Raw genomic sequence first — 12,913 nt, 5'->3', positions numbered from 1 at the left:
TCTCTCTCTCTCTCTCTCTCTCTCTCTCTCTCTCTCTCTCTCTCTCTCTCTCTCTCTCTCTTGTTTGTGATGACCAGAAGAGGGTGTCAGAGCCCCTGGACCTAGAGTTACAGACTATTGTGAGCTACCCAGCATGGACTGAGAACTGAACTTAGTTCATTGGGTGAGAATCAAGTTCTCTTTGCCCACCAAGTCAGCTCTCTAGCCCCGTTTGCTTTTTAAATGCATATTATTTAAATTCTATTTGCAAGTGTTGGTGTTTCTCTTCTGATGCTAAGAATGAAACCCAAGATAATTGCTCTCCTTTCTACTAAGCTACATTTCTACCCTGCAAGTTTATCTGTTTGATTACTTTATCAATGTTGTTTTCAAACCTACAATCAAGCGCTACCTTCCCAGGTATATTTACTCTCTTAAGGTCTTAGGTAGATTAGCGGACACTTAAATGGCCTTTTTGTAAACGAGGTTTTCGCCTGTCCTAAGGTACCTGTCTAGTGTTCCTATCTACACATGAACACATTAGCATCCACTGAATTCTGCTTTGTTTTCTCACCCAGCAACCGCCTGGCTGCTGAAACTGATAAGCCCGGACAAGGCAGCCTGATTGCGCGTTTGGCTGGAGGCCATCCCATCCCCTAAGATAACTACCTCCATCTTCCACCATCAGGGAAAGAACAAAGCAAGTCCAGATTTGTTTTGCTGAAGGCTGGGAACTGGAAGGGAAGAAGGCTATACAGCCAGTGATGAAGCACACGCGGGAGAGATGGCAATCTCTCTTACCTTAGAAGACGAAATAGAGCTGATTACCCGAGAGGAAGATTTCTCACCCTGTACTCCTCCAGTGGCCTGCGGTGAGGTGAGTGGTTTAACTGTACAGTCATTTCAAGTGCTTCCTGTGGTTAGCCACTGCAGTTCAGGGAGGCAGTATGAAAGTTGGATCTGACCATATGTCCTGCAGGCAAGACCGAAGTGGGGTGGAGGGGGCCTTCAAATTGCATCTACCAACCCATAACAAAGGGGACTGAGAGCTGCAGTGGAAAATTCCCTGCTCCATTGCCACATCTCTAACCACTCGGTTGCCTAAGCCAGAAGCTTAATGACTGCTACCCTTGTTGCTGGTCTTTCTCTCATCCCCACACTCGTCATTCAGCCCTATTGCTCCTGCTTCCCACACATCCACTCCACCCTCACATCTTCGTCACCTCCCGTCTTGATAGTTAGAATACCTTCCGTACCTCGTCCCCTCTTCATGAGTTCCATGTCTGGAAAATATGATTCTGTGTATGTAAAACATTTTTAAGATCAGGCTAGCCTTTGACTTTCAAAGAACTCGAAGATGACCTTGAACTTCTGAACCTCCTGACTCCACTTCCTTGTTAGGATTACAGCTGTGTTCCAAGCTCAAGGTTTTGAATATGCAAGGCAACTGAACTGATATACATTCCCAGTCTCTCTCTCTATATATATGTGTGTGTGTGTGTGTGTGTGTGTGTGTGTGTGTGTGTGTGTGCGTGTGTGTGTGTGGGTCTGTGTGTGTGTAAAACCTAAAGACAAAAAGCAGGCTAGTGACCCTGCCTTAAAATTAAATGTGTGTACCAAGCACACTATTTTCACATAGAACTATGTCCGGGGTGCAGGGACGAAAACTTCGGAGATGACTGAAGAAATGTGTCGTAGACCATGGAATCTCGACATTCATCTGAAGTACCCGTGACTGCAGTTGCTACAGTATAAATAGGCACTGTGAGGTTTTATAGGCTGCTTTTAGTTAGATTGCATGTTTGGTGAACAGGCCTTGGCTACATAATTTTGCAGAGTCCAGTGCAAAATGAAAGTGAAGGAGCCCCTATTCAAAAGCTAGGGATTGCACAAGAGCTACAGCAGAACATTAAAACAGGCACAGGCTCTTCTGGGCGCAGGTCCCCATGCATCTGAACAGGACGCACGTCCACAAGGCTGGCTGTGTTGGTGCAGTGTGTGTGCACCCTGGAGTGGGGGGGTGGGGGTTCAGATGGTGAGGAGATAGTGCGCATTCTAATCTACCTTGGGTGCTACCGCCATCCCGCCCTTCCTGCTCCTCAAAGCCATCTACCACCTTCGTTACTTGAGCTGAGTTTCCTCTTTGGCTGTTATTTTGGAGATGGCAATGGGATCCAGAGCCTTCCTTGTGCCCACTAAGCATGTGTTTCACCACTTAGCTACCCCTCTCCACTTCAAAGTAATTTTTGTTTGTTCTTTTGTTATGATTGTTGTTGAGGTGATCGCACCATATAGCCCAAGCTCACAATCCTCCTGCCCCAACCTCCTGTGTGCCAGAAGTACAGAAGTGCTTATGTCCAACCCTCGAAACTATCTTTTAAATTTTTTTATGTAAAATATGCATTTTTTATTTCTGAAATCTTATTAATTTGACTGGACAATAGGATCTTTGAGATAAGTATGCACCAAATCATTTCTCTCTTCTTTTCAAACCCATTGTCTTAGTTACTTTCCTGTCTCTGTGCTTAGTTATCGTGATAGGGCTACTTACAGAAGAAACAGTTGGTTAGGTACCTAGAGTCTCGTTTCAGAGGGTGAGTCCAAGATTGGCGGGGACCATGGAGCAGGCAAGTAGGCAGGCAGACAGGCAAGCGTGGCACTAGCGCAGTAGCTGGTCTAAAAGCACGAGGCAGAGGGCTAACTGGGAATGGTGTGGGCTTTTAAAACCTCAAAGCCCACCGTCAGTGACACACCTCCTTCAACAAGTCCCTACCTCCTAATTTTCCCAAGTTCTGCTGTTAGTAGAACAGCCTCCTCTATGCCTGTTGCCTTCTTTGTGGTCTCTTTCATTTATCTCACAGCAAGTTACTTTCTTTAAGCTTCAGTGAGGGTTAGCATCCACCTCTATCACACGCAAAGATTATCTGTATCTGCCTGTTTGTGCACAGGCTAGGCAAGCAGCTCCGTAGTAGAACACTTGCTTCTCATACTGGAGGGAAAGGAGGAGGAGGAACAAAAGCATTGCTTTTCTTTATGAATATGCTCTGCCTCAAAGCCAGGGGATAACAGTCTTCCTGTCTCTGACGTTCTAAACAAGATGGAAGTCACAACTACAGAAATAGTGCTGTTATCTGGTGCCAGGGATTTTAACCCGGCCCATCTCCTCTTTATACTTAGCTGATTTCATGTGCATGTTTTTTTTTTTTTTCTGGGAAGAATCTCTATTTTCATTAGATTTTGTGAGAAGTCAGATCCCCGGAAGATGCTCTGGGCTTTGCATCCTGTCTTACTTATCCCCAGGAGACCAAATCCGAAAAGCTGATTGTGTTCTCTCTGTGAACCACTTGATGTTATGACTTCAGGATGCATCTTGAACCTTGTTTTCAAGAGAATGTTGTAAACAAGCCCTAGGCTTAACAGGCATGTTGTGCCTCGTGAATAAAAATGCATCATAAAATTTCCTGTTTGAAAAGAGGCATCTGAGATCATTGCACAAAACACAGTGGCTTGCATTTTACTGACTAACGTTGGTAATACTATCTATTGTGTCTCATTACTTTTTTAAAGACCTGAGTATGACGATCCTAGTGTTAGGGATGCGTACACACTGTTAACTAAGAAAGAAAACCACACATTCAAAACAAACAAACAAACAAAAGCTCCAAACATTGCTAAGAATTGGGTTCAGATTTAGGGCCTAAAAAGAATTCAGTTAGAATGTGAAGAAGACATCAAAATACCATTATTCAGCAAGCTTTTAAGAGTATATGTATATTATGTGCATTTTTGTGTGTTTAGTTATCTGTATGGTGACAGCAAGTACACATCAACACTGTTTAAGAATTCTAGGACTGTGTGTGCGCGTGCGCACACACGTACGCACAGAGTGGATCCTCGTTAATTGCCGGGAAGATTTTAAACGTGTTTCTTCCTTCACTTCCTTGCTTGCTCGCTTGCCCAATGTGAATTTCCAACCACTGCGCTTGAATGGATGCAGTTCTGTGAAAATATGGCGGCCAGGACCCCACTGCCTCATTTTCTCTAGACCTTGAACCCAGAACATATTCTAGTGATTTTTCCCCCTGTACTTGTGATTAAGTAAAGTACCTAACTCATTTTCACAAAAAGGGAAGGAAGAAGTGGGTAGCCAGACATGGTGAATGCCTCATCTTCTTAGCACTCACACCCTCTAGCACTTTGGGGAGCTCATTGGCAGAGGCTGCCCACCCACGCAAACCACAATCATACAGACGCTTTCGAAGATTTTCTGACAAAATCCTCCAAGTTGCCAGTCTGGGGCTTCACCTAAAAAAAAGAATTGGCTTGCTTCTCAGGCGACAATCTCTGAAGTGCCAGCGCGGTGAAGAGCGCCCAGGCCGATAAGACTCATGCCAGGGCGCTCAGGTGAGGATTCCTGGCACAGTGCCAACCCTGGTGCACACACAGGAGCTCTGGTGGAACCAAGCCACGGAATCCTTCCCTCCACCCTTGGGTTCACTTCCTTGTTGAAACCATCCGTGGCTTAAAAAGAAGGGGGGCAGGATGGGTAGCAACAAGGGTGTGGGGGACTCCAGGGCGTAGGTCAGTGGACAGAACTAAAGCGGAAAGATCAGAAGTTCAAGGTCATCTTCGGCTACTTAGTTTCACAAGCCAACCTGGACTACAGGGATCCTACTCGAATAATAATAACAACAACAACAACAACAAATTTCGACTAAGAATACTTGGCGGTCATGTCTCAAACCAGAGCTAACCTCGGGTCACCGACTTTCCTCAAATGCGAAGCGAGGAGGCAATGAGATTCAGCCCGGGCAGGATTCTCTGCAGACAGTCCCCTCAAGGCTGGTAGGGACTGGTGAGAAGGAGTTCAGCTCACGAGACTTGCCCTGGCTGTGGGCCAATGCCCGGCTGTCCTTGACCTCCTGGGTTGACCGAGGCTCGGGCCAGGGAAATGAAAGTAAAACCTGACGTGGCCAGCGGGAAGTTGGCGACAGGTAGGTCATATTCTCAGGGACTGACAGCCCCTGCGTCGACAGACGATCCCGGGAAGAAGTGAAAGGAAGGGCAGGGGGAAGAGACAGATGCGAGAAAAAACTGTGGCGAAGTGCTGGGGTTCCCGGGAACCCCGCAGCGCTGTGCACTACCAGGGGTCGGTGGTGCAGACACCCCAGCGCCTCGCCGAGGCTGCTGCGGTGACTGTCCCGCGGCCCAGAAGGCCCTAAAGCGGCCAGTTCGCCTAGCTGCAGCCCTTTCAACATTCGTGTCCCAAGCCCCTACCAGAACCAGAGCCTGGAATCTGTCTCCCCCACCCCCACCCCCCACCCCAGGTGGAACTCAGCTCTCCTGTTGTAGGAAGATTCCCCAGAATAAGTAACACAGTGCGGCCATTTCTCGCCCAGGTGCAATGTCCGCTCTTCAGCCTGGAGAGTGAAAAGTGGGTTGAGCCAGTAAGGCTCAGCCCAGACCTCGGTGTGGGCAAGGTCCGAGGGACACAATGCCCAGCCGGCTTTGCGCTGGGTCCTCAGAACTCTTAATGGCAGATCAGGTAGGAAGCTTGGAGGTCTGCCTGGGACGCTAGGAACAGGGCATGACTTGTCTGTGTCCAGATCGCCAGGACTGAGGACTAGGAGCTGGGGTAGGCAATGTCTTTAACTTTGGGACCTTCCAGGAAGGTGGTGGTTAGTGACACGGGAGACCTGCGAGCGGAGCTGCGCCTTGTCGCTCAGTTTGGCCCTAGAAGGGAAGTAAGTGAACTCAAGAATCTTGAGGAGCCAAACGTGTTCGAACTGATTCATGATGAATTAGCACATATCTCTGGGCGGGGGCCAGAGTTCTCCTCTCCCCCTTGACGAGAATGGTGACCCCTCAGCTCGAAGAATTCAGGCCGTGGCACCCAAGGCTTTTGAGTTCGGACGCTGGCTTCCCAACTTTGGTGTGACACAGCAATCAATATCCTTCCCTTCTCTGAACTTCACTTTAGTACAAGAGAACCTCAGCTCCGGAGTGTGTGCAAAGATCAGAAGAGGTTGGGATCTGGCTGGGATTTGCCGACGGTAAAGCGATTAACATACGTGAAGCATTAGTGTGCTCCCTGTCAGTCACTCCTCACGTTTACAATGGATGAATGAAGGCAGCCAGGCCAACTCGCAGGTTGTAACCTTATAAGGCATAATAGTATTACAAGGAGGAAAACAAAACTGTCTTCCTAGTTTTGGCTATTCCTGTATTTCCAAACTGGAATGTGAGTTCTGAATCTTCAGATAACTACCCTCTCCAAACCCCAGTTTTCAATTCGCTGCTCCCAGCTTTGTCCTATTACGAAATTTTACTAGCTAGCCCATCAAGAAACCCTTCAGTCTCGGTCAGGGGGTCTGAACCTCATCCTGCCGGGTGTACCCTGAGGGCAGAGGTGAGGGGTCCAGGCTCAGTCAGGTGCTAAGCCGGCAGGGGGCGCGGCCCAGTTGGGGAGGGGGAGACGACGACACAGCTCCCTAAATCCAGGGTTTAGGTTAGTCATGTGTCCCACCCGTCCCCAGGTTCTTACAGCTCTATCCAGAAAGCTCAGATCAGCATTCTGATTCTAGGAAAAAGATAGCCCCCACCCCAAATTGTTCTGGTCCTCCTTCCCGTCTCGCTGTCTGAACCCTATGCCAGGAAATTGAGGCAACGGAAGTCCCGCACCAGTATAATCTCCCAGGGCAGATTCCTGAGACCCCAGGCCACAAAGGACCTCTACCCCTACCCCCATACCCACGGGCAAGTTGCTGGGCTGAACAGATTAGAAACTAGCACTCTGGAGGAAGGGAGGGCTCCGGGGCAGAGCAGGCCCCGCCCCCCTGAGCGCGTATAAAGGGGCAGGAGCCAGCACTGGCTCTTCAGTGGTTTCTTGGTGACGCTAAGCAGAACAGCTCCAGCGTTAACCGCTCCTGGATTCTCATCGCTGTCAGTCTTGGACTTTGGGGTTTTGCCACTGTCAGAAGGACGTCTCGGACTGTGTCCTTCAAGTGCTTGAAAAATCATCCCTTCAGGAGGTAAGGACCGCTGGCCTCCAGCTCGCTGGGGAGGAGGGCGGCTTCACAAAAGGCCAAAAACTTGTAGCGCTGGACAAGGGGAGCAAATCACTTTGGGGTGTCCACTGCAGAGTACACCTCATGCCCCAAGTCTAGCTCTTGCACCCAGTTGGAGCTCTCATGAAATCTTTCCTCGCTGGGCTACGATCCTAGCAGTTGAGTTGGAAACCTCTGGAAGCCTGGCACTGTACAGTGGCTTCCTTTGCCTTGCTTGTCACCCACCCGGCCAGTGCAAAAGCCTCCGGCGCCTCTCTGTGCCAGGAGGAGATAAGCAAGTGAGCCCGGTAGAGAGCCGGCACCACCACCCCCAACACACACACTGCCGCCGCCCTTCGTGCCCCACCAGGACTGTGCAGCAGACATGGTTGCTCACACTAGGCTCCTTGCTCCTTTCCAGGGTATCTGAGCATCGCCACAGAATGAAGCTGGTTACCGTCACCCTGATGTTCCTGGGTTCATTCGCCTTCCTAGGCGCAGACACCGCACGGCTAGAGGCATCCTCGCAGTTCCGAAAGAAGTGAGTTTGGGGCAGTTCTAATAATAGCAGGCAGTAAGGGAAAACCGACGGATGGCCCAGAGGGGTTAGAAGGGAGTGGATACAGGAGCTGACTGGGACACTTCGAACACATGCCAAACGCATCTGCTTGCTTGTGTTTTCTAGGTGGAATAAGTGGGCGCTAAGTCATGGGAAGAAGGAACTGCAAGTACCCAGCAGCTACCCCACGGGGCTCGCTGATGAGAAGATGGTCCCGACTCAGACTCTTGTTCAGCTCCAGGACAAGGAGAGCACATCTCGCACCCCACAAGCCAGGTAACTATGCCTTCTGCAGAGGATGAGCCCGCTCCACTGCCCTGGCCCGGGGAGTTTTCCCGGCTGGACTGCAGCTCTGGGGGAGGAAGCAGGTTCCCTCAGGTTCGGCGTGGATCTGGTCCCAGGTGGTTGGGACCAAAGCCCTGGTTGATTAGGTCTCAAGTATCCTTCTCCCTCCGCAGCCCTCAGAGCATAACCCACATTCGAGTCAAACGCTACCGCCAGAGCATGAACCAGGGCTCCCGCAGCGTTGGATGCCGCTTTGGGACCTGCACCGTGCAGAAATTAGCCCATCAGATCTACCAGTTCACAGACAAAGACAAGGACGGCGTTGCCCCCAGGAACAAGATCAGTGCTCACGGCTACGGCCGCCGGCGCCGGCGTTCCCTGCCAGAGATCCTCCTTGCCCGGACTGTGGTGTCCTCCCAGGAGCAGACACACGCAGCCCCAGCCTCCCAGGCGCAATCGAATCATCTCCAGGCTCTTTAGGAGTTAGGTGCAGTGGCAGCATTGAACAGTCGGGCGAGTGTCCCATTGGCGCCTGCGGAATCAGAGAGCTTTCGCACCCAGGGCGGACTGAGACAATCCAGCAGAGATCTGCCTGGCTGCCCCCAGGGGAGGCAGAAGAACCCAAGATCAAGCCAGGCTCACGACAGAAACTGAAAATTACAGGCATCATCCTTCGGGCAGGGGTCTGAGCCACTGCCTTGCCCGCTCACAAACTGGTTTCTCACGGGGCATAAGCCTCATTACTACTTGAACTTTCCAAAACCTAGCGAGGAAAAGTGCAATGCTTGTTGTACAGCCAAAGGTAACTATCATATTTAAGTTTGTTGGTGTGAAGAGGTTTGTTTTTTTTTTTGTAACTTCAAATATATAGAGATATTTTTGTACGTTATATATTCTATTAAGGGCATTTTAAAGCGATTATATTGTCACCTTCCCCTATTTTAAGACGTGAATGTCTCAGCGAGGTGTAAGGTTGTTTGGTTCCGTGTGTGTGTGTGTGTGTGTGTGTGTGTGTGTGTGTGTGTGTAAGGTGGAGAGCGCCTGATTACCGCCTGTGGAAGAAGAAAAAACATTGTGTCTACGTATAATCTATTTACATAAAATATGTGATCTTGGAAAAAGCAAACCAATAAACTGTCTCAATGCTGATTCATTCTCTCGGCTCATCCATTTGGGGAAAGATGGTCTTGGTTTAGATCGCCTGGGAGTGTTGGGATCTTGCTTTTTGTTTTGGGAATCTCGTTATGCGCAGGCTTATCTTTCACGAGTTCTGTTGTCCTGTCCATGTGGGTGCACAAGGTGCGTGTCCTGGGTGGGAGGCAAGACACCGCCTCGCGTGGGTAGGATGAACCCTAGTAGTTAGGCGAGCCTGGACTCTCTTGGTTGCGCAACACATACTCAATTTTATGGGCTTGCTCACCGAACCTGCGCCAAAGTGCTGTTTGAAGACTTATGGGGATCTTCGAGGCTTTCTAAGTAGAAAGTTTATGCTGCAGCTGTGGGACTTAAAGTTAAAAGCTAAAGTTAAAAGCTTACCGCTGTAAAATGTTCGCACGTCTCTTGGAAACCCTCTGCTAATAGCCCCAAGTCCTCACTGGGCCCTAACATCCATAAATGGAGCTGTGGCGCCCCCTGCTGGTCATCGTGAGTGGTCCCTCAAGAGCGGTGGAGTTGTACGTGCGATTTAATAAGTTCTCCTACGTGGGAGTCAGCACACAGCCTTAATGAAAGAGGAAAGAAGAAAAAAAAAAAAAGCACTTTGCAGATGCCAACCAGGCTCCCCCCGACCTGCACGCGGGCTCCCTGTGCTGAGACAGTGACTCAGCGCCCACACGCTGTGCAGCGAGCAGCTGCCGGCCGGAGGCGGGCGGGACGGACGTGCAGCCGGAACCGTGCGCCTCGCAGGGCCTGAGACCTTCATTGTTCTCCCCTTCCAGCTCTCCTCTTCCTTCCTCTTTCCCAAGCCTTTTTCATGCTCCTTCCATTTCTCTTTGGCCTTCTCTCCCTCTTTCCTTCCTCCTTGCTTTCTGTTACCTTCGTATCCTGTGATGTGTGCTTGACCCTTAGCTTGAAAACCCAGAACACAGGGACTATCAGAAAGGGAGGCTAAGGCGGTGCCATATACGTGCCTACCTAGGAGGCGCCGGCCGATTGTTCAACCAATCCCTGAAGATCAATTATTGTGGTTTCCTGAAAGTTTCGCTGGCGTTTGAACTTGCTGAAGTGCCTGCACCTCTACCTGGTTTAGTATCTCTGGAAACTGGAGGATGGAAGTGTTTGGGGATGGCATTACACGGCCCCCAGCTATGGGGCCAGGTATTTTTTTTTTTCCTTGCAGAAGAAAGCCTATATACACAATGAAAAGCACTGGTCCTGAATCTGAATCCAGACGCATCCTGATTAGAGGCCTCTCCTGCTTCAGGAAAAAAAGCAGGCACAAAGAATCCCGCCGCCAAGGCTTCGGCTGTGTCGGCAGTGTTAGTCCCATCCAGTTCCACGTCCTATCTGATTAGAACAATTTCACGAGGCTCCCGGCAGCAAGTAGGTCACAAGTGCAGCAACAGACCCTCCTGGCCTCAAGGACCCCCTGTTAAGTATTCACTTTGACCTGTGTCAGACACTGAAGGGGCACAGGGCATGTATGAATAAGAAACGACTAGAAGCTGCAATCCCGCCATTTCGGTGCCGGTGGGTTCAGGGTGGTCTGAAGGGGCTCCAGAAACTGCTAAGAGCAGAGACCCCTTTGGCCTCATAGGCAGTGGCTCAAGCCAGTCACTGGTTTTCTTTCTTTAAGCCAACGTTTGTCCTGTAGCCACAGGGCCCTCCAGCTAAAACCTTACTCTGGCAGAACTTCAATCTGCCAGACAAAGCTGCCAAAGACAGGTTGGGCACCGGCTTAGGGGCAGCTGGGAGCAGGGAGCAGGCATCTAACCTTCATCTGAGAGAGTCTTATGACTCAGGGAATTTAAGGCAAGTAAGTTAACTACAGTGGTTCAGCCCTGAGAGCGCCCAGACAGCTGCTCAGCTGGAGTCTTTCCCATGGCTAAACCTGTGACTCGAGACGTTTCGGAGCAAACAGAGACCCTCTTATGACCAGCCTGGTGCAGCATTTGGGATTAACTAAAGGTCACCATGAAGCTGTGGGTCCTGCTCTGGGAGCTGCTCAACTAGCCTTCTGGATTTTTTTTTCACAAGGTGTTGAGGGTTATCGGGATGGGGCCTCCTGATGCCAAGAACATGTCGTTTATCAACAGCCCTGAGTCATTTGTGAGCTGACTTGAACCTGTCCACAGCCGAGAAGCCGGCGGAGTTTTTATCTGCAGCTACTGTTGCTGGCTGTGGGAAGGGTGTCAGCCATTTGTAATCAACCAAGGCTACCAGACAATTTCTTGAAACCTCAGCACCAACAGGTTGTCTGAACAGCTAAGGGTGGAAAGGAGAGGGGTGGGGTAGAAACCCATTCCTTTTTTTAGCACTTACTCTGGGTCAGACATTCTCCTAGGCTCTTTATTCACCTTATCTCACTGAGTTCTTTGTGAAGTGGGTGTTATTATCTCTATTTGTAGATAAGGACCTGAACCTCAGAGACAGAAAGTAACCCAGGCAAGGACACACAGTGAGTAGTCACTGGGAGAGCCTGGATTTGTACCCAAGCGTTGCAGGCTATTTTGATGCTACAAAGACTTAAGTAAAATGAGATCATTTTAACCTTTAGTTTCTCAGGCCAGATGTCCCCAAATGTCCTCTGACTCCAAGGATGGCTTGGGTAGGTGATTTACACCTGTGGTTCTGAGAGTTTCTGTCGGCCTAGGAGGCTGGGAAGGATACTCACTTCAGCAGTGAGTTCACTACATGCAAAAGAAAGAAATGAAGGGAGTCTTAAATTCTTGGTCTTAGTTTGAAGCAGGGATTATAAATCAGGAATAGTCTTTTCCTATCCTGAGCTAAGCCACTGACCTCTTTGGTTTGCATTGCCAAATATAGTTAGAACATACACTGAGCAGCCTCCAGAGCCGGCTTGTGAGAGAAGGGCCTTCTGAGCTATTCCTGGACGGGCACAGTCCTGCCCTGTAGTTCTCCGGTGGCCTGGAGGAACACCTGTGTCTACAAAACTGCAAATAGCATGTCCACCCTGAAGATGGACCTTTTGTTTGGGTGTCTGCTGTTCCGAGGAAGGGAGCTACACAGCGGCCCCTCCTTTCCCCAGCAGAGGAGCAGGAGGCCTCCTTGTCCTGACTTCCAGCTTTGCCAAAGCTGGGTTGGAGACTTCATCTTCATTTGCATGGGAAGAAGGGTGAGGCTGGAGAGATATCTGGTGGTCCCACTGGTCTTGCTCCAGAGCTATTTTGGAACATTCTGGAAAAACAATAAAATGACTGTGGCGGCCACACAGGCAGTTGATTCTAGTAGGTTATTGGTTTATCTAACAGCAGAAAGTATCTGACCTGTTACATAGAATTTATTCAGCGTAGCAAACTCACCTTTATTCCCTAGCCAAAACCACTAGTAGCATTTTTAGTCTATACTTGTTTTAGATACTTTAATACAGTACAGACACATATGTTATAGACACGTAGACATATACATCTAATACACAGACACATGCTTTTAAGAACAGAACTTTTGGGTGGGGAGAGCTGACTTAAACACACTTGTCAGTTTAAAGCATTATCAGTACCAGCTGCAACATTTCTCTCTTATATTTATTTTACATATTATATTATTATATATACTGTATATTGTGTTATATATATATATATATATATATATATATATATATATTCATTTTATGCCCTTACTGACCCCTTGATGGCGGCCCTATCAAGGATTTTATTTTTGGCACTAGACTGCTATTGAGCTTCTTGCTCCTCCTGCCTTCACTTCCTGAGTGCTGGGTTACAGGTGTGTACTTTTACACATGTTTCTGAACAGCCCTCCTTAATAATGTTTGATATATGTATATGTGCAGGTGGGACTGTGAAAGATATCATTTTACACCTACATGCCTTAATATATAAAGCTATTGTTACATTTTTTGTCACTT

The 12,913-nt window shown here is 49.0% G+C and overlaps 1 protein-coding gene across 1 annotated transcript; it reads left to right on the top strand.

Annotated features, from left to right (window-relative positions):
- Positions 1 to 6,799: 6,799 nt before the first annotated feature.
- Positions 6,800 to 9,018, top strand: Adm (adrenomedullin). The gene is made up of 4 exons (XM_050163400.1): positions 6,800 to 7,010; positions 7,447 to 7,566; positions 7,711 to 7,860; positions 8,043 to 9,018. The coding sequence occupies exons 2-4, from the start codon at positions 7,469 to 7,471 to the stop codon at positions 8,347 to 8,349; spliced, it is 555 nt and encodes a 184-aa protein (XP_050019357.1). The 5' UTR covers positions 6,800 to 7,010; positions 7,447 to 7,468; the 3' UTR covers positions 8,350 to 9,018.
- The last annotated feature ends 3,895 nt before the right edge of the window (positions 9,019 to 12,913 follow it).

This window comes from Alexandromys fortis, unplaced genomic scaffold (assembly GCF_014885135.2).
Source record: "Alexandromys fortis isolate MF-2015 unplaced genomic scaffold, M_Fortis_MF-2015_v1.1 scaffold_129, whole genome shotgun sequence".
NCBI classification, from domain to species: Eukaryota; Metazoa; Chordata; class Mammalia; order Rodentia; family Cricetidae; genus Alexandromys; species Alexandromys fortis.
Note: the sequence above shows the minus strand (reverse complement) of the source record. Positions and strands in the feature narration are given on the sequence as shown.

Coding starts and splice junctions, on each gene's coding strand:
- Adm (XM_050163400.1), top strand. CDS start 7,469: ATGAAGCTGGTTACCGTCACCCTGATGTTCCTGGGTTCATTCGCCTTC. Junction 7,567..7,710: donor TCCTCGCAGTTCCGAAAGAA/GTGAGTTTGGGG, acceptor TGTGTTTTCTAG/GTGGAATAAGTGGGCGCTAA. Junction 7,861..8,042: donor TCTCGCACCCCACAAGCCAG/GTAACTATGCCT, acceptor CTCCCTCCGCAG/CCCTCAGAGCATAACCCACA.